Here is a 22,410-nt window from a genome sequence, read left to right as displayed (position 1 = left end):
AAGTCAGTATTGTTCATTACTATGAATAAGCAGGTGTCAGAAAAGAGGTTTCCATAACCATTTCAGCTGGGAGGAAATCTATATTTGATCTTTGTTATTGTCACATCAGCAAAGTGTTTCAGTGCCTGTGTGATGAAACAACTTCCCCTTTTAAATTGTTGCTGGCATTACTCTTTGTGCAATAGAACATTATAAAAGGAACCCAGAAGAGCCACACCTCACGCTGGGAAGCCATGTTTCTCCTTTGATGTAGATGAACTCAACAAATCGCCAAGTATTTGAAGTATAAGCTTATATATCATCTTACAGCACAGACGTATTGTAGTGAAATGTTAGACAGCTTAAAGGCAGTTTCACTGGTCATTTTTGCATTCAGGTTCAGCCAGGTGTTTCAGTACTGCACAGCAGAAATCACTTTCTTAATAAATATTCTTGAGACTCTTTAACTAATAATTGCATAGATTATTCATATTCATATGCATTGAAGGTCTTCTCACAAAAATTTCTGCCTTATTCACAAAACATGCATACACATGTATTTGTTCTTAAACTAGTTCCAATGTTAATGAATTTGGAGTATTGAGAGATAATTTGCATGAAATCATATATATTAAAATATTAATATGTATATATAACTACTAATAAACAGACAGTATGCTAGAAATATGCATGCAAGTTAATAGTGAGAATTGGTCTTTAAAATAAAGTGTTAAAAGCAGCTTTAGAGAAAAAAGAAGTTGCAAAAAAATGTGTGAATGTGTGTTTTCTGAAAACAAAACTTATCTTACACAATTTTGCCTCCCAAGTAAATGTGTGCTGATATGTTTTCTTCTGGAAAACAAGACAATGCTGAAAACAAAGTAATTTGCATTGCAAAACCAGATATTAAAGGTAAAATGTGTAGGTTGTGTGGAGAGGGAAGGTAGAGCAATCTGAGTACAAGAGAAGAGGATTAGGATGGGTATTATTAGAGCTGTCTATTTATCCTTTCACCTTTCACCTTAAATATAGCAGCGCTGTTTAAACCAATGAAAGAACGGCTGGCCGATGGATTGCATGTCTGACTGGTTGTTAATTAAAGTATTTGTTTTGTTCCCTCGGTTTGTTCCCCATGGGGCCCGTTGCAGCCGCACCAGTTGCACCCCCCTAAGGATGGCCCTGCCTGTCTCTTTATTTAGATTTTTGCCATGAAATAAGACCAGGACATCATCTTGACATGTTTCGTGAGATTCACCCATGAACTTGGTGTTCCCTTAAACATTTAAACACATCACTTTTCTGGTAATTACAGGCCTGTGAATCAGCAGTGTATTTTAGGATGTCTTGCACTCACTGAGACTGAAGGTGTGAGTCACACTCGTGAATATCTTTCAGGCCAAACAGCTGTTATATTGTCAGTAGAGGTGCTAATTTGAATTAGTTCCACATTTGCTGAGGGTATTTTCATGCTCAAACTTATCGAATCATAAACCTCTTTTTGTAATCAGGCTGAAAACAGCATCAGTATTCTGGTTGATCTGATGATGTACACCTTTGTTTGCACTGACTTCGTACTGTTTTTTTTTTTTATCTTTTTAGTGTCCAGAGTCATGAAACTTAGTCCTTGTCAAGCCCCATTGTATGTAAGTATCCTTCATGCTTATTTTGCATTCCTCTTTATTTGCTCAGTCAAATCTATTTCAGATGGAGATGCAGTTTTCTTTCACGCACACAAGTAGACAGAAGCATGTGTGTCTGAGTAATTTCAAAGAAGGGTTAGTGTTAGGCAGCTGCAATTTCAGCAAATATGATCATGCTAGAAAGTTTAATTGTTGTTCATTGACTGTGCTAGTGGATGACCAATCAACCAGATCAATATATAGGGTGATATATGGAATTTTTGTAACTAATTGTTAGAATGGCCAAGGATCAGCATTCTCCACGTAAAACTGATCGGGCAGACCAAACTGTAAGTTGTAGAGACTTGAAACTTGGAGGGATAGAACTCACACTCTACACGTCTACAGTGTCACCAAGGCTCGCTCATATATTCACACATACACTAGTTCTTAATATCATGTGAATGATCTACTCATTCTGAACTACAAATTTGCCTCTAGGACTACTGCTGTCAGTCAAATTGTTCTTTAAATATTTGGAATTATTTAAAAAAAAAACTACTTTGGTGTTTTTGTTAATTAAAAAATCAGTAAAATCCATGCAGTACAATTCAGGTCAATAATAATAATAATAATAATAATAAAAAAGATTTGAACCTTTGCATTTGGTCAGCTATAACAGGGTCAATCTAAAATATAGTCTTGGTCTAGTGTAGCCAAAAGCCTATGTATCCTCAAAGAAAACTCAAAACTTCACAAAACTCATGCATCGTATGATTCTAAATAAGTGTAACCCCCCGGGTCCTACTCGCACGTGCTTCGAGTGGGACTCGAACCCGTGTAGCCAGCATGTGAGATGGGTACACTAACAAGGAGGCTAAAGACTGCAGTGCCTAGTATCAGTCGCTAATGTGCCTCTTGAGAACTGGGGCTGGTTGCTGGTCTTGTTTTTGGAATTAACTTAACTTAATCTATGCTTTTATTTAACTGAATTAAAAAAATATATATGAATAGTCTTAAAGAAAAAAAATAGATGACTAACTTGTAAATCCAGTCTAAACCTTTTATGCAACTGGCCCCAGGGGAGTGAGGTTTACCTGCACAACACCAACCAGCTGGCATCCGTTACGCTCACCCACTAAGGCTCACTCCCATCCGGGTCATGGCACCAATGTGACCTTTGGCTTTATCTGACCTGGTCCAACCCTTCACCAGGACAAGGACTCTGAATGTGGATGATATTGGAATTAATTTGCAGTCACAGAGCAGTAGAAGAGAGACAGAAAATAGTTAGTCATGTAGTCATGTTAGAGCTCCACCTACAGCATTTTTCCCTAGCTCTGCTTTAGATCGTTCAAGCTCAGTGGGCAACAGCGCCACCGGCACAACCAGTAGAAAGCATGATCCCATTAACACAGGATTTATCTTGAAGAACCCTCAAACTATAATAATTTGCCTTGTTACAAAAGCATGCAAACTTTTATTGAAACTGGACAAAAATTGACACTGTAATAGTTATATAAAGGTTTAAAACACTATATTTCTATGGTAAATTCCTTGAAATTTGCAGTTATATTATAATTTATATTTCGACATTATAAAATCATTATTATTACACTTAAACTGACATTTGGTGTCAGCCATACAATTCACATTGGCCTAGACCCTAACAGCATAGAAGCCATAAAGGCCTAATATATATATATATATATATATATATATATATATATATATATATATATATATATATATATATATATATATATATATATATATATATATATATATTATCTGCATTATTATTTTATTATCTAATTGGCATTTGACGATAATTTTTTCTATTTGGTTGGTGTGTCAAAAGCGGGGACTTTTATTTTGACAGTGCTGAGAATGCCAGTGCATGGAAATGGAACTCATATTCTATGTCATCATTAGGTTACTGTCTGTTTAACAATTTCTTAGTCTGAACTGTTAAACAAAGAAAGTATACCAAATATTATAGCATTAACTAGAGAAAGCCAAGTAGTAGAAAGGCAAATGCCCCAATACTTTCTCCTCCATTGTCAGTATTCAGCAAATATGCATTTATATAAATTAAACAAGTCAAAAATATCTTTAACATTTAATAATAACATTTAATTTCACAAACCTTGAAGACTTTGTGAAATCCAGCTGTGAAATCTGTGAATGTCCAGCTGTCACTATACATGTGTTTTTACTCTCTTTAAGTTAAAGAGTGTGATATATATTGGTCACCAGCACCCTGCTCTCTAAGTTATTGGCATCAGGCATAAAAAAATCCATATTGATTGACCATTAGTCTGCACTATTTCTATCTAGAATGTCCAACATGCTGAGAACTGTTTGCTGATGGTTTCATAAACAGGATTGAAATGTGTATTTCTTATGTAAAAAGTTGAGTTGATTAATACTATTTTATTCACTTTATATGCTGTAGACATGTAAAATAAAATATTGTTTCACATCATTATTGGGTTCATTATTAATAGCATCACATATACATGACGTCATTGTGTGAACAAACTGGTTTATTAAAACAAACTGTCTGAAAAAACAACAATTTGTAAAAAAGAACTGGTCTTCCCATCACTAATGTTTACACTGAAAAACAATGCAAAGCAGAGCAGCGAAACACAATAATGCATTCTGTGTGAACAACCCCTTATTCAGATATTCCTCTAGGTTAAAAAAATAGGTCCACCTTGAACTGACAATTCAGACAACTTTACAGCTCAAATAACACACAATTTCAGTGAAACATTCATGTAAGTGCTTTATCAAAAATATAAACTCTCCACTTGCTTTTAACATAGTCCTTGCCTCATAGATTTCCACTGTAAATGCATTCATTCATTTGTACAGTTTTAATGGCAAGTTGAAATGATCAGTATTATAATTTTCCAGTACAAATATCTAAACTGACTCAAAGCAAGATTTATTTAGTTAAGGAAGCAAAATTATGTAAGAGAAAACCTTTTAGATGTGTTGAAATGTGTGAATTAACACATTTCACATCCTTAATGCATTTTAGGTTAAACCTCAATCTCAACCTAAGTTAGATTAATGCTTACAACAAGACAAAAAAAGAAAAAAAAAGAAAAGAAAACTTAATTCAATATATATTTTCTGAAAACAAGACTTACAAGACTCTTACTTTGCTTCTCAATATTGATATTGATATTGTGGATATTGTGTTTTTTTTTTTTTTTTTTGGATAAACCTCACTAAAATGAATTGTATGCTTGCAAAAAGACAAAGAAAAAAACTGTCAATGCAGTAAAAACAACTCAATCCAATATATATTTTCTGAAAACAAGCCCTCTTTTACTTTGCTTCTCAATATTGATATAGTGGTTATTGTGTTTTTCTTTTGATTTCTTTGCTTGATCATGCTGTGTCAGGATGGTAAAGATGCTCAAACAAATAGAGCAAACAGATCAACTAACAGATGTCTGTCTTATAGTTTTATGTGCTCATAAAGCTGAAATAGAAGGAAGAATTTCACCACATACATTTTCTGCAATAATATAATCAGAAACCATTCCAAAAACAGTCTATCTTCACCAGTCCTCTCAAAGTCTGCTGTTCTTTCAGTCGTCTTCAACACAGATCTTGAAACATAAATCAAATTCTCATTCAGGATAGTGGTGACCCCTGATTGAATGCTTCCTAGGGAATACGGCTAATCTAGATCCCGAAGGGGAATATGACTGTCAGCACCTTACAAGAACAGAAAACAAGTCGAGCTGCGGGAAGGATGTATGACTGGTATTGTGTTACTATCATAAGAAGCCCATCCGATGTACAGAGTACAGTCAACAAAGAGAAGGGATTTTCCCTCCACTGCTGTGAAATCCAATGAGGGTTCAAAGAGACTTATCTTTGTGTTAATGTCTGTAATTAACTGCTGAAACGATATTAGATTATCCAAAGGGCTGAGATAAATGGATACAATGGTGATAAGTGATAGAGGATGGATTAGGACGGTTTTGAGCACAGAAGTATGTGTGACACCCCTTATTGTGTCTTATTCCCATAGACGTCTTTCCTCTCCTGAAATAATTTCAGGAGTCAGTATGCAGCTTAGATTTCCTAAATTCTGCAGTGGTGGTTTCCATAGGCCTCTGAGCCCGTTGTCTGAATATTAATTATATTGTATTTTTTTCTTTGTGTTCATTTGTGAAAGTGTGACAGGAGGAGGTAAGCTTCTCATCTAGAACATCAGGGCGTGTGCTGTTAAATTCACTCTGCTGTCTGTGCTAATCTGTGCAGACCAACACGAGTGATTTCCTGTTGTAACCACAACTTCAGTTTTGGCTCTTTGAGTTCTTGGGTTAAAAATTTATGAAAGGTTCCATTTTATGCAGTAGTAAGCTTTTTGCAAACCTTTCACATTCATCAAGTGCTTGTGTCTAATAAATAATGTAGAAATGTATTGGTTGTTTTTTTCAAACTGTATTTTAATGATCAAGTTTGCTGAAAGTGCAGAATATGAACACATCATTCAATCAAAAGGTTTTGTAATAGGTGGAGGCCTGGATCATTTTGGGATTTTGTTTGTGATTTTTTTTTTTTTGCCCTAAAATTCTTATTCATAAACACATAATTTAGTGTTTGACACTTCTCTCTTTTCCTGTATCAGGGCGAGTGTGTGCTAACAGTTCAGCTGTGTGATGAGGCGCTCGGTGAAGGAGAACAGGGGGAGGTGCAGTTCTTCCTGTTGTTCACTGGCTCTTCTCAGAGACATCTTACCAGCACGCTGAAGGTCAACCATGGCACCCTTCAGGCTGTGTGTCCAGGTGAGCATAAAAATGGGCCCTTAGATCTGTGATGTTATAGCCAACTACATCCCAACTGTGACCTCTCAACCTTTTTTCTGCTGAAATAAAGTTTTTGTTACACACATCTCCCAAAACTGGGTTTACGAATTGGGGGTCATGAGGGTTTGTGAGTTTCTGAAAAGCTAATTATAAATTCAATGATCGATTTAAAACACTTACTAAAAATGATGTCATGTTTAATTGTTTACCTGCGTGTCATGTGAATTTTAACAACATCAGAGAGCCGTTAACATGCAAGTGTGTTGTTAAGTTGTAGAAATATTAGCTTAAAATCTCAGGACATGCTTAAAATGTTTTAGGTCAAAGGGGTTCGGCTGACAAAAAAGTTTGGGAATCCCTTTCTTAAAATAAAGTTTGCTATAAACTTGTGATTTGGTGCTGTAGTAGTCAATAGCACTATAAGGATAAAATAAACTACATATGGACTGAGCTAAAATTATTATTAGGAATGCACAGATATTTAAATTACAATATTTCTTTCCTTTTTTTTTTTTTTTTTTTTTTTTTTAATTGACAATCCTCCATAAATGGTGGTATTATAAATCATACTAGTTTGTTAAAAAATACAATTAAACGTATAAAAAACTTGAATAAATTGTGCACACAGCAACTCTTGCCAACTTGTGTTTTAAAGTGAAATTGTTCTTTAAGAGATTCATGATTTAATATTTAAGATTAAACCTTTAAAAGCCATATTTTCTTGCTATCCTTTTAATTTAATGCTAGATTATTGAGCTCAATCTTAAAATGTTTTAAATATCCAGCTGATGCCATTAAAAAATAAATAAAAAAAAGAAGAAGAAAAGAAAAAAGCACACATTAGCCAGTTATCAGTATGGTGCCAAAATATTGTGCGTTTCAACTGGTTGATGTTTTAAAAACAACTTTACATAAAAATCAAGCTGCAAATTGCTTCTACTTTTCTCTGCATAAACTGGGACAAGATAAAGTGTTTTAGCATTGAAAAATGACATGCATCAAATTTCAGCTGGATTAAGAAATTAAGTTTCACATTAACTCATTGCCACATACTAAAGTTGAGGAATGCAGGTATTCTGGGTGCCACTGTGAGTTCTAGTGATGAATGTTTAACTGTCCATGTTCTTCTGACTGCATATTTAGAGACTTTTTTTGTTTGCTCAGTTGAGGGAAGATGAATTGGGTGAACATGCTGCCCTCTGTCCACTTTTTAAGAAATGACTTTTGGCAAAGAAAAATTAGCATTCTGTACAGTTTACTGATTTTGCTCATGCACATACAGTGCCCTCCATAAGTATTGGAACAGTAAAGACAAAATTGTTCTGTTTGCTGTGGAGTCAAGAAATCTGTAAATATTATTAAAAGATGAATATGAGACAAAACTACAGAATGTCACATTTTATTATTGGGTGATTAAACACAAAGATGTTTTACCAGCTAAGAAGATCAGCACTTTTAGAGTTTCATCTCCCTATCTGATGTGAGCACAACTATTTCAACATTCACCAAAAATGTCTTTCTAAGTGTTCAGATGTGTCCTGTTGCATTAATTCTTCAGATATTAAAAGCAGGGAATGTGTCTTATCAGTTATATCCATTGCTTCTGCATTCTAAGTCTTGCATTCGATGATGACACACACAAACCTGGATGAAGACGAGGAAGCCGACTCTGAAAGAAGAGCAAGCAATTTGGATGCTAAAAGAAAAGAGGAAGTCAATTAGAACTATAAGAAAAACAAAGGGCATGGAGAAATCAAGAGTTTGGAAACTACCGGCGGCATCAGCAACCAACGACGACCTGATCGGCTGAGAAATACAACAGTAGTTGATGACAGACAAATCATAAAAGCTGTGAAAATGAACCCTAAAATACATGTCTGTAAAATCACCAACAACCTCCAGAAAGCTGGGCTGAAGAGCTGAAGAGCAGACTAAAGACAGAAAGTCCCCAAAACAAGCAACAGTTGGAATTGGCTGCATTAAAGGCTGGGGAAAATAAGACCAAGAGTCTGGTGATGTCTTTGGGTTGCAGACTTACTGCTCTGATTGCATGCAAGGGATCTGCAAATAAATATTAGCTTTTAATCTTTTACATATGCCTTAAATTCAACTGTTCAAATACTTATGCTCACATCAAATAGTGGGATGAAATCTAAAAGTGTTGTCCTTTTTATTTGGTAAAACGTGTGTGTCGAAAGACCTAATAATAAAATGTGACATTCTGTAGTTTTGTTGCATATTCATCTTTTAATCATATTTGCAAATGTCTTGCCTCCACAGCAGAGAAAGCAATTTTGTCTTTACTGTTCCAATACTTTTGGAGGGCACTGTAGTAGAGTTTTAAACTGTATTTTCTAGTCAAAAATTGTGTTATATGAATTAACCCTCATGTAAGTCCTCACTGTGGACAGTGTTTGTCTCGGGCCAAATAAAGGTGGCAGCACTTGGACTTGTCAACAAAACATGTTTGCTTGGTGATCCTATTATGGACTCAGGTGGATTGAGTAACACTGAACATGGTGTAGCTCAGTCCCATAGAGAGGGTTGAATGGAGAAACTGATTGTGGCATATTTTTAGGCATATCTATATATGCATTAGTTTTTTCTTATCTCAGCGTTTGAATGATATGTTTGTTTATTTAGGGCTGTTTGGTCACTGAAGCGAACTCAGTCTCTATGGAGATGTTCAGTCAGCATGAATGAATGACAATGCTTGTGTTTCAGTCATTATGTTCAGTGTCCGATGCCTCAGCAGTCAGTGAAGGGGATGATCCGCTGATGGAGGGAGATTACAGGGAGAGGCTGTGTTTGCCACTTGTGAACCTAGTTTGAGTGTTTGTATATGGATTTTGCTTTGAAGTCAACCTGAAAATTGACCTTTTATTTAAATATACCAGGAATAGTTCACCTAAAAATGAAAATGTTCTGCAATTTTACCCACTCTTAGGCAATCCAAGATGTGGATGAGTTTGTTTCTTCATCAGAAATGTAGCATTACATCACTTGTTCACCAATGGATCCTCTGCAGTGAATGGGTGCCGTCAGAATGAGAGTCCAAACAGCTGATAAAAACATCACAGTAATCCACACCAATCCATCAATTCACATCTTGTGAAGTGAAAAGCTGTGGCCAATAATAACGCTTCCCTGAAAAAGTCCAAAAATCCACCAAAATATTTGTTTAGAGCCATTTTGACTGTTTTTGCTTATTTTGCAGCAATAGGAGGACTCATATTTTATCCAGTAGCAATGGTTAAAAATGCCTTCATGAGGGATTTGTTTCTTACAAACATGCAGCTTTTCACTTCACAAGATGAGAATTGATGAACTGGAGTCTTGTTTGGATTATTGTGATGTTTTTATCAGCTCTTTGGACTCTCATTCTGACGGCACCCATTCACTGCAGAGGATCCATTGGTGAGCAGGTGATGTAATGATACATACATTTCTCCAAATCTGTGCAGACGAAGAAACAAATTCATCAACATCTTGGATGTCAGTGACGTTATTATTATTATTATTAAAAAAAAAAAATCTAAATGTAATAATTTACAGTACTGGGTCAGGGAAAAATTACAATAACCAGTAACAATGAAGCACTTAATCACTTTCCGGATAAAATTTAGGGTCCTACTCTACATTATTTCTTAATTAAGATTCTGTTTCACGCTGAAATATGTAACATTATGGAGGTTAAATATTTCTAAAACTGGTATCCTGTTCTTGCATGCCTCTTTTGTAAAGTGTATTATTGGGACATTGCAGAATTTTTTTTTGTTTTTCTGGAAATAGAAATTACATCATATTTGGCCTTTCTTACTGTTTTTTCCATGTGGCTGATGGGTTACAAAGTCATGTGTATTACAAAAGCAGTAATTTTGCGTAGCTTTATATTTATTTTAAGCATTCTTTGAATGTATGTATATAACTATGAATGTTATTTGAGTAACTAACTATAGAGAGTTGTATGCACATAACATAATGCTTTTACAGTAAATATAGGTTTGTCCTTTTTTTCCCAGGAGGTTGACCCATTATTTTGTTTTGTTTTGTGTTTTTTGTTTTGATTTGATTTGATTTGATTTGTGCAATGCAATGCAATGCAATTAGTCATGAAGATTATTTATTGTATTGAATGTGTTTGACTGCTGTCATGAACTTTCCCCTCTGTACAGCTCATAACTGCTGTGAGTTGGTGCTGGTCACCCTGTGCTCAGTGGGACCAGATGGTAACATTCATACTCTGGCTACTGAGCACCTGCACTTCGTACAGGACCTGGCTTTCGACATGGCCCAGTTCCTGGTGAGCACGGTGGGGCAGACAAACCTACTGGAAGAGGCTCTGCTACTGGACGAGCATCAGATCCCTCTGCAGGAGTGCGAAAAGCTGGACCAGAATCTGTCCCTGGCCCTCAAACATATCACGCTGCCCCCTGGCTGGAGCCTGCTGAGGAATAACACACGTGAGTGCAGCTTGGTGGTGGCTAGTGCTTAGATCCGGGCTGCCAATCAAAAGGTTGTAGGTTCAAGTAATTGTCCGTTACACCATATGCGACTGTCTTCTGTATTAGTTCATTAAGGCAAGACACCCCAGATGAATATTTCCACAGTTAATTATTTTCTATTAAGAATTGTAAACTTGTTTTTGGAAAAAAAAAGTTTTCTGAAAGGTTTTCTGTTTAAATATGGAAATGAGGCATTATCTAATTAAATTCACACTAATTTACATACATTTCTATAACAGAAATCTGAACTTTGGATAAAGCCAGGTTCAAAATTCTTTTCATTTTGTTTAGAGTCAAATGTTTTTACAGAGAGGGTTTTAGACTAAACTAAGAAGCCATGTTATAATAATGTTCTAATGTTTAATTTAATTAGTTGTAACTATTTATCACAAGAACTTAAACCAGCATCATTTTGTAGCTTAACTGATCATAACAAAGAAAAGTGCATGTGGAGGACTGATGGCTGTTTATTTCATATAAAATGGAAAAATTGCAACTCTTTACATCTGTTGTGGTTTTGAATGTGGTCCATTTGATTTCAGAAGTTGAGTACATCTACTTTAATGTTTTATTTTAAAGTTGTCTGTTTGGCATAATGGTTGAGATGTTTCAGATCTGTTTACATCGTCCAATAGGACTTTATCATATATTTATTATTAAACTAGAGGATTGTCTCAGCAGAAGTTAAGATGTGGTTGATCCTTTAGGGGGCGTTATAGCATTAGTGTAGATCATCAGGCTTGGTTTACTTGATTGATTGATTTCTAACATTCTGTAAGATGAATAAAATAAAAAATACAATTTACAGCCACATTTAATTTAACATGTTCTCTATTATAAAATAAAATAAAATAAAATATAAACTGCACAATTTTAGAGGGCTAATAATACTTTTGTGGAATTCTCAAGTTATCCTTGGCCTGCGACTTATGTCTCCATTTTCTCATTTTTTTTCATTCTTTTTTTGGATATCATTACAAATTTAGAAGAGAATGTACTGGATGATATTCTACAGCACTTTTGGCCTGGTTCTTCTCTGCTGAATCACAGTACTTTGTCCTTGTCCTAACAAACTTGTGTGGTGGATTATTATGCTTGAAAATTGTGCTTGTGCTCTTTTCCTTTAAAACAAATATCACATGGTTTTATATTTTGTTATGCAATGCAAAAACATGCTTATCCAAATACAAGGACATGTAGAAATATACTGTATACACACTACCATTCAAAACTGTTGGGTCAGTAAGGATAAAATATATATATATATATACTTTTATGAAGTATGCATTAAATTGATTGATTAATAATGACAGTAAAGACATTTATAACGTTACAAAAGATTTCCATTTTAAATAAACGCTATTCTTCTGAACTTTCTGTTCATCAAAGAATCCTGAAAAAAATGTATCAGTTTTCACAAAAATATTAAGCCGTACATCTGTCTAAAATATATCAACACAGTCATTTTTAAATTGCAATAATATTTCATGATATTCCTGTTTTTACTGTATTTTTGATTTTTGAATAAATCTAGCTGATAGGAGGATAAATGCATAAAAAAACACAACTTTGGAATGATAAACATAGTTAGTATGATTTATGTCATAGCAGAAATTTAATTTGCACTTAAATAGAATGCCAGTACTTGTAAATTAGGCCAAAAGACTAGGCCAGACAGACATGGGTTTACATCCCTCTGTTTTTCTCTCTGAATATATTCTTATTTCTCTCTTTCAGAACTGGAACCTCAAGAGACCCTCCTTCACTTTGCAGCTCGCCGCAGGCTCCTCAGAGTGGCCAGTTTTCTCCTCAAGCAGCCAGGGGCCCGAGAGGCCCTCAACCTGTGTAACAAACAGGGTGCCACACCGGTGGTCATCGCCCAGAGTCGAGGATATACAGCACTGCTGGAGCTCTTCAGCCTGTGAGTGATGCGCTTACTGTACATACACAGCATCTTATTTAAATAAACACAACATAAATCTGTCATGATGGAGAAGCAGGAGTGAATTGTCACTCTCTGGGCACCAGTCTGCTGTTAAATATAAATAATTATCCTTGCATTGGGTTAAATAGTCAAAAACACGAGTTTTTGTATTATAAGTGAATAGTTTATGAAGCTTAACATGGTTTTGTTCCTGCTACTTCAGTTATAATGATTAGTTGGCAATAAAGCTGTCTGATACTTACAGTTTTTAAGATCACTCACTATTTTAAACCTCTATGTTGTTAACGAAAACCAAAACCATAAAAAAAAAAAACTTTACTTGAAATAAAATAAACATAAACTGAAATAAAATAAAATATAAAAAAAAAACATGATTATTATTTTATTTTTAGCTTTTTTCATTTTCGTGTAGTTTAACTTATAGTATTCAAATAATTAAAGCTGAAATAAAAAAAAGTATAAAAATATGTAGACATTAAAAAATAATGAAAATGACAAAAACAAAAATATTATTAAAAATATTAAAAATAAAAACATTTTATTTTTAGAATTGAAAGCATAGAATTTATACCAATCTTTTACTTTTACTGAGATTTATTATTATTTTTTATTTATATTCGTTAAATAATGAATATAATTTGAGACTTCTAAAATCATCTTCTAATCTAATTGAGATACATTATTGGTGCTTTTTCTTTCTTTTTTTTTCCACACTAGAAACATCTGAGAAACAGGAAGTTTTTATTAGCTCTCCATTGAATCTTATTGCTGAGACATTTAAGTGTTCTAACTGCGTATTTTTCTTTCATCTGCTGCATGCTGCTTTAGACAACAGTGCCAGTTGCTTTCCTGTGACTAAAATCACTCCACCCCGCATTAGTCAGCGCTCTAATGAGATTTGAACCATTACCTCTTATTATTAATGCTCTCGAGTTGGAGAAAGAATAGAACATATCCATTGAGCTGCATAATAACTCCATTTGTATATTTCAATCATTCCCCACTGCATCTTGAACAAATAAATCAAAGCAGTACACCCATAAGAACTGTAATTATATTGAGTGTCTTGATGACAGCAGGGTGTTATTTTGTTTAAAGTTGAAATGGAACAGTTTGAGCATATCCTGTTCATCGGATGGCTTGTTTTGATTTAGGGAGGATTTGGATACAGATGTTAAGACGTGCAGACAGGACTCCTCCTCGAGCAGTCGTGTGGTACAGCACCACCCCTCTCTGAACACCTACACCCTGTCTTTGGGCACCGAGCCGGGCGGCGCACCACCCAACCTACAGGCCGACATCCTGGAACTGCGGAGACTGATGCGTTGCCATTGTCAAGGGAAGGTGAGTCAGGTCCGTTTGCTTAGATGTGTCGGCAAAACTCCCATTTCTAGATGTTCAACTCGGTCTGTTTCTCTCTCCTGCTTTCTGTCTGTCTGTTTGTTTTTTCTTTCTTTTTGAGTGTAATGAACTTCTCCAGAGTTGAGTTATTCAGCACGACAAGGACAGCATGTGTAAACGTGAAGAATAATGATAATAATATACTGTCAAAGACAAACTGTAACTTTAGTTTGAACCATTTGGTTGAATCTGTAATATCACTTCCTTTAAAGTGATATCAAAAAGATAAATATATTATTATTATTATTATTGCTGGAAATGTCACAGGATGAGATAACTGAACAGGAAGTGATAATTCTTTTCAACATTCATATATTTTAAAGGAAATAAAACAACAACAGCAAAAATATTAATATGCATTATACATCTCATTTCAATAAATGTGACATTTAGGTGGAATTCAATGGATTTATTGGTTTTAATGGTTTTATTATTATATATGTAGCCTATTAAAATATAATGGTGATGACGAGCCAATTTTCAACATGCAAATAAGCTGCAATTGTGATGAGAAATAATTATTTATTTTCCAGTTTATTTCCTTTAGAAATCATTCTAACATCTCGATTTGCCGCTTAAGAAACATTTCTTATTAGTTCTGCTTTAACATATTAAATTGTATAATATTTTCTGCTTAATATTTTAGTAGAAACCATAATGCTTTTTTGTCATTTTTCTTTGATGATTACAGAAATTCATACTCTTGTAACTTTATAAATGCCTTTACTGTTACTTTTGATCAATTTGATGTGGCCTTGTTGAATAAAACTATTAGTTTCTTTAAAATATCCTACTGAGTTTTGTGATATCATATAATTATTATAATATACTATGATATTTAACACAAAATATTCATGAAGAATATTAATACTGCTATATATATGAATTCCTCTGTACAACTTGAAATGCTGTTTCATGTTACTGCCTCTTTAGGATGAATTACTGTGTTGTCTTTTTTGCAAGTCGCTTTGGATATCAGAAATGTCTGCTAAATGAATACATACTATTATGCGGTCAACAGCAGGGAACGTGTTTGCCAAGAAATATCCCTCAGATTTCAACCTCCACCATAACTTTTCTCCAACAGCTGTAGATCTGCTATTCATTGCAGTGGCATAGCTGTAGAATTAGAGAATTGCTTGAAGGAGAGAAAACCCTAAGCTGTTGTTCTGTGTTCATGTTCAGGGAGGAGTTGCCTTTCAGCAGAGCTCAGACTCTCTGCACATTGCCCAAGAATGTGATGACGACCTGGAGACCAGAGATTGGTGTTGTGAAGAGGCACCTCGCGACGATACGAGAGAACGAGAGTTCACTCCTTTTAGCACAGAAGAAAACAAAGGAAGTAATGACTGTCTGGATCCCTCACAAAACAGGGAGGGTGACGGAGGTCCCTCGCTCAGCTGTGACACTGCCCCGGCTCTCCTACACAGTGGCAAAAGCGAAGATCAGCGGGCGTGTGCTTGTGAAAACAGTGAGATTGATTGCAGAGAGCAAGAAGAGCGTTCAACTACTGGTGTAGTTAGTACCGGTGACATTGGAGATAGTAATGATGGTTTGCAGAGTGGTTCTGAGAGCATAGTCAACAGAACCTCTTCCTGCGGAGAACAGAAAGAGGAAGCTGATAAAGCATATGACTTAATCTGTGAAGCACCGGGGGAAAATCAGGAAAAAGGACACAACTCTGTAGAGGAGAAAGTATCGGAGGAGAAAGAGCTATCGGAACGTAGCCCCACCGTTGAGGCAGGAGATATGGGAATCACTCAGTCTTTGGACACATCAGAAAGCTCGGATGTTGGATCTTCTTCTCGAGGCACTGAGACCGATGCTGAGGAAGAGGATGGGTGCGAAGATCTCATAGAATCTGAGGAGGTGCGAGAAGAAAGGAAGGAACCACCAGACGTAAATCCTGATGGAGATACACCCCTAGATATCTCACACCAAAATTTGGTGGAAAATGAAATGCATGCTTGTCAAGGCATTTGTGATAAAACTGGTGACCCAGAAACCCATAAACTAGTGGGAGACACTTGTGAGAAGATCTTGTGTATTGTGGAAGGTAGTCGAGATCTTGATTCTTCAGGAACCTTTGATCAAGAAGAAGCCGATGAGGAGTTTCAGGAGAGTCTAGAAATGCCATACATGGAAACAGATGGAGACCAACAGAATGAAGAACTTCGAGATACACCCTCAAGGATTTCAGTCACTAAAGATGAGAGCGTTTTCCACCTGCGTGAAGTAATTCAAGAGCTGTTGCCTGTAGAACAACCATTTCTTTCAACTGAAGACGTACTGGTTGAAGGAAGTGAATTTGACGCACAGAAACTAAGTTCTTCAAGCGTCTTACAAACTGAGCTTGGTCCAGAACCTGGATCTTCTGCAGCTACTAGTGAGGACACCTTAGAACCTGAAGATCTAAAGGTTCTTTTAGGTTCTGGCTGTGAGGGGATGGAGAATGTTCAAGGGAACCAGGACGATGAACCCGTTTGTGAAGCTCAGGCAGCTCAGAGCTCAGAGGATGTTCTTGAGTCAGCGATTCCTGCAGATATGGAGAAAGAGAATCTCCAAGATGACTCTTCTCAGGATCCCAGACAGGATATGACCTTAAAGAATGAGAGCATGCAGGGCACAGCAGAAATAGACCTTTTAGAAGAGGATGCGGGTGTAGTTTTTGTAAACACAGATGAATCCGGAGATCAGCGTGTCTTGCAGTCAAATGAGTTTAGAATCTATGAGGAAAGCCTGGCACTCAGTGCAGAAGATCTGTTTGGTGTTTCAGTCCACAGTGACCATGTAGATGGTACCTTACATGTCCCAAATGCTCTGGATGAGGATGGCATTATAGTTCCTTCTGTATGTCCTGAACAAGCCCAAGCAAACTTAGATCCTGTGTCTCAAGAAACAGAAGCTGCAGTGCAGGAGGCTGTGCAACCAATGGGTGAAGAAGACCTACTGAAAGGTGAGCTGAACAATAGAACTTTAAAATATTTATGATGTAACATGTTTTCTGGAAAAAAACACTGGGTTAAAATTGCATTTTTAAAGTGCCCCTATTATGCCATTTTTAAGGTTTCTAATATTCTTTTGGGAGTCTCCTACAATAGGTTTACATGCATGCAAGGTCAAAAAATGCTTTCGTTTTCTCAAAATATGCATTTAATATAACCTCTTCTTTCAACAGTTCTTAAATTATTCATTCAAAGTGTTCTAAGATTCAGTTTCTCTAAGTGCCTCCTTTCTGTGAGCCTAGTCTGCTCTGATTGGCCAGATGGCCCAGTCTGTTGTGATTGGTCTACCACATACAGCACGTGTCGGAAACGATACGTCCATTGCCGTAGTTCTGTATTTTTAATGCTCGATCGAAAATATAACCATCTATTATGTATCATACTTACAGGCTGTGATCCGACACAAATCTAAAATATGTGCATTTTGTGCATGTTTTGTATGCTTGATGTAAATTGCATAGGTCGCTTTGGAATAAAAGTTGCAGCACATTTCAGATGATATTAAAACCATGTCTTATATTCTTGAAAATATGGTATTATATGTATATATTTATTGTTGCTCCAACAGTTTTGCTGGTTCAAAAAAAATTTATGTTAGTCTGAATAAAGGACAAAACCAAGATTCCTGTTTGATTTCATCACTGATCAAACAATACAGTGTGACTGCATAACAGACTTTCTAAGTCTCTTCAAGAGCACCCGCCTTCCATGATAAACCAAAATTAAGTAATTATACTTTTCTGATCCAACAGAATAATTGAAAATAGCCTGTGTGTCTCTGATACACACACACACACACACACGCCAGAGCGAACAGGGTGCATTTCATCGTGATTTATGTACATAACAAAATGTAGCTTAGCAACAGGTGATGTCATTATGGGATGTCCAGGGAAGAGAAGTTACAAGACGAGGTCAGCATCCATTTCCTGAACTGAGCTTTCTCCGTTCTCACAGTGACCGAAAAAGAACATTGGTACACCCGTGTTTTTAAAGAGTATTGTTATCTTTGCTGAGTTATGCAACTAAACAAAAATAGCCAGATTTACAATTTCCTGAAATATGCCTGTTTGGTTGATGCTTTTGCAGTGCAGGACATGTTTTTAGTTAATTTATCATGACTCGTATATTCCATTCTTGAGTGAACTACAAATAATGTTATTAAAGGGATACTCCACCCCAAAATGAAAATTTAGTCATTAATCACTTACCCCCATGTCGTTCATGGCAGTCTATGGGACAGTCACAAGCCTCCCGGTTTTCATCGAAAATATCTTAAATTGTGTTCCGAAGATGAACAAAGCTTTTACGGGTTTGGAACAACATGGGGGTAAGTGATTAATGACTAAATTTTCATTTTGGGGTGGAGTATCCCTTTAAAAACAACATATTTTTTCTTTATTTTTCTTTGTTTTTCTTAAAATTTGTATTGTTTGTTCTTTTACATTTTTGATCATTAATATCTGACTGATTTTATGAATTTCACAGAGTCAGATGCACGTTTGGAGGATCAGATGGACTTTCAAAGGACAATGTGGCCTGATATCATGGACAGAAAAGATGCACAAGTGGTTAGTACTAAAAATATAGTGTTTATAGACTTTATATTTAATTTACTGCACTTGACTTATGAAATATGCTGTGGGCGTATGTTGTGACATTAATGACATCCCATGATAGTTAGTTAGCAAAAATACAGTATTTTTTTTTTTTACTGTTTTGGTTACTTCTTTGTTTTACTATATGTTGATAGATGATTTTGACTGTTATGTTTCACTTTTTTCGGAATCACATGCCATGTTTGTTAAAAAAAAGTTATTTAGTTTATGCTTGGCAAACCTAACCGGACACTTATGATTTCAAACCCTTTTTAACCAAAATAGCTTCATGCTTTTTTGCCATTATCTGTCAGTGAGATCCTAACATTCATCATTATTTACAGTTGCTTTGAAGTAAATAATTTTGAACACTGAGCTCCAAATGGGGGCGATGTTTCCCTGAAAAAACATAACGTAACGTCCTGTTACTCAGCAGCATTTTGGTCGGGTCCCCATGGTGTCAGGCACATATATAAGCAATAACAGATGTGGTCCTTCCTTTCATCTTTAGGCCTGCTAGATATGAAAAGATCTGAGAATTATTATAAACATCTGAATATCCCGAAGTAATATCTTTGGTTATCTGGAGCCAGTGCTACAATAAAGAACAGAAATACATTACCGTTCAAAAGTTTGGGCTCTGTTAAATGTTTTTTCTTATCTTATTCATCAAGAATGCATTAAATTGTAAAGACATTTATAATGTAAAAATAAAATCACAAAAATAAGGGATTTACAAAAAAATGTTAAGCAGCACAACTGTTTTCAACACTGATAATAATAGGAAATGTTTCTGGAGCAGAAAATCTGCATATTAGAATGATTTCTGAAGGATCGTGTGTCACTGAAGACTGGAGGAATGATGCTAAAAATTCAGCTTTGCATCACAGGAAGAAATTACAGTTTAAAATATATTCGAATAGAAAATGGTTATTTTAAATTGTAATAATATTTCACAATATTACTGATTTAACTGTATTTTTTGATCAAATAAATGCAACCTTGGTGAACCTAAGAGGCTTAAAAAGCACACACACACACACACACACACACACACACACACACACACACACACACACACACACACACACACACACACACACACAAAAAACACTCTTTGACCGGTACTGTATATGCAGCCATATGCTCTCTGCCAGATGATATTATTTTTTGTTTCAGTGTTGTTTGTTTACTCTAAAGTGCTGCACACACACAATGTGATTGTGCTCTTGTTATTCAAGGTAAAAGAGTTTATTTTGTTTCTGGGTTCACAGAAACACAAGATGTGGTAGCGTTGAGGCGTGAAGTGCAGAAGCAATGTGGATTTGTTTGTTTTTTGTAAGAGTTCAAATCAGAGCTCTAGAGATAGCTGATAGAGATGCATACAGTGAAGCAATTGACAAAATGCAGTTAATTGACTTTGTGGGGCACAGTGTATCAGGTTACATAATGATTATTAGATCAGCCGTTCTCCTGTTGGACATTGACAGTTTAATGGTGTGACATCTGGGCCAGCTGTTCATCCACAGGCTTCTTTACAACCGTTTGGGGGAATGGGGGGCTGGGGTTACCCTTTTATGTGAACCACAAGTGCTGAAGGCCTTTTCCTGCAAATTATAACCGGCCCCATCCTGGCAACACACAGAGCCACGTTTTTTTTTTAATTTTTTTTTTGCTTATTTCACCTCTGGAGATCATGAGCAGATGGAAGAAATCACTAGTAAGTGTTGCTCAGCCTCGTTTCCTCTGTGTTTGCGCTAAACACTGAAGAACTTTGACAAAGCTTCAGTGGTAGTGTCCATCAGAAAGGCATTAGGGCTTTTCTCAGCATATACCACAGGACAGGCTTTCCTGCAGGGACTCAACTCAGAGAAGGAAGGAGAACTGACAACATACAGAACTACCACATTTTGCTATAAGTTTGATTGCATAATTGCTGTTAATAGTGTTAATCGTCTGTTTGTTTACGTCTTTTATCGATTTTTCTGAACATTTCTGCCGAATGCACACTAACTGACAGTCTTCACTGATAAGCTACTACTAAATATTGTAGAAACTTAATTTTCTGTAAAGTTGCTTTGCAATGATATGTATCGTAAAAAGCGCTATACAAATAAACTTGAATTGAACTGAATTGAACTGAGACACAGAGAAAGAAAAGCGACTCTGTGGGTCGTTCTTGTTCTGCAGTACTTTTTGAACTTTGTAGGAAATTAGGAAATATTTCTATATAAGGCTATCAGACTCACAGAAATATGCTCCGGTCAAGCGAAGACGCTTTAATTAGAACTTGATTATTTATACAATGGCACGACGTTTAACAGGAAAAAAATAGCTAAGGTTAGCCGTTGCTGTGTGAGAGTTAACTTACCCATGTTAAACTGTAATAAGCCACCTAATATGACAGAATTCCTCAAATCCATTTCTAATATTTATTAGATAATAGCATTGCTGTTGCTTTCCCTCCCAAATGATGTCACTTCCTGGAGGATGATGTAATCAAGGACCTGGCTTTTGTTAATTCAGGGATGTTACACAACACTAAGAGCTTATTTTTTTTAAATATACTATTATAGTATTTAATTATATTTTGGATGTTTTTTTCATATTTATTTTGTGTTTTCATTGCAGTTTTAATTTAAATATGAGTAATAAATGTTTTTTTTAATGCTTTAAGTTTTAGTCAGTGTTAATGTTAACTATAAATTTATTTTAAAAAATAATCTAAGGAAACCATTTTTTAAAAACATTTTGATTGGAGAAAGAAAAAAAAAAAACAGGAAACTATGGAAATTTCTTAAGACAATTTTTCATGTTAGTACAGTAGGTGCAGCATGACAAATTTCCTGCTCATACCAAAGTAAAGAAATTATTTTAAATTCATGTGCACTTAAATGTGAACCAAATAATATGATTTGCATATTAAGACACTTTGGACTATTAAAAGGTACTTCATAGCAGGAATGACCCGTGTGCAGATAAAGAGTCAATGGGGTGGGATGAGGTGGCAGGCACAATGAAAGAGGAAAAGAGACTGTTTTCATATGCGAGTGTGTGTGTGTATGTGTGTGAGAGAGAGAGAGACAGAGAGGGAAAAGAGAGGAGTGGGGGATGAGCGAGGGAAAGGGGCCGGTCCTTCACGCAGATGTGAAAGATTAGGAGCGTCTCATTTTTCCAAACGCTTGAGCCGTGGAGATTGTGCCTGTCAGGACCTCATGTGGGAAAAAAGCTTTGTTCAGTGTCACGGTTTCTTCTTACGCGTGTTGGAAAGATGTACGAGCGATACAAGCGGAGGTATAGTTTGTGTGCCAAAGGAGAGAGAACTGTGGATGTAGTTTTAATCAAGGTAAGAAGATCTTTAAGAAGAAATGTTGACATTCGGTGCCGTTGCATTGTAACTATATATAATATAAAATGTAGGTTTTAAACTAGTTCCACAGCTCAAAGCTTGTACAGCTTTAACTTTTCTAAATTATTATAAAACATTAAATATCTATTTTTGTTGAGTAGGTCAGTA

At 35.7% G+C, this 22,410-nt stretch overlaps 1 protein-coding gene across 5 annotated transcripts in view; it reads left to right on the top strand.

Annotated features, from left to right (window-relative positions):
• Positions 1-22,410, top strand: part of LOC109083038 (A-kinase anchor protein 13-like) — a 69,015-nt gene that overhangs the window by 6,731 nt on the left and 39,874 nt on the right. For 4 of the 5 annotated variants that reach the window (XM_042759531.1, XM_042759530.1, XM_042759534.1 and 1 more), the window contains exons 2-8: positions 1,579-1,622; positions 6,262-6,418; positions 10,615-10,902; positions 12,682-12,865; positions 14,044-14,242; positions 15,476-17,246; positions 18,784-18,866. In XM_042759531.1, the coding sequence (XP_042615465.1) occupies positions 1,590-1,622; positions 6,262-6,418; positions 10,615-10,902; positions 12,682-12,865; positions 14,044-14,242; positions 15,476-17,246; positions 18,784-18,866 (2,715 nt within the window). In that variant the 5' untranslated portion in view covers positions 1,579-1,589. The remainder of the gene's footprint in view (positions 1-1,578; positions 1,623-6,261; positions 6,419-10,614; positions 10,903-12,681; positions 12,866-14,043; positions 14,243-15,475; positions 17,247-18,783; positions 18,867-22,410) is intronic. The other variant, XM_042759532.1, reaches the window with a different exon arrangement.

Source organism: Cyprinus carpio, chromosome A7 (genome assembly GCF_018340385.1).
Source record: "Cyprinus carpio isolate SPL01 chromosome A7, ASM1834038v1, whole genome shotgun sequence".
Taxonomy (NCBI): domain Eukaryota; kingdom Metazoa; phylum Chordata; class Actinopteri; order Cypriniformes; family Cyprinidae; genus Cyprinus; species Cyprinus carpio.
The sequence above is the reverse complement of the archived record's forward strand: the minus strand, read 5'-3'. Positions and strand labels throughout refer to the sequence as shown.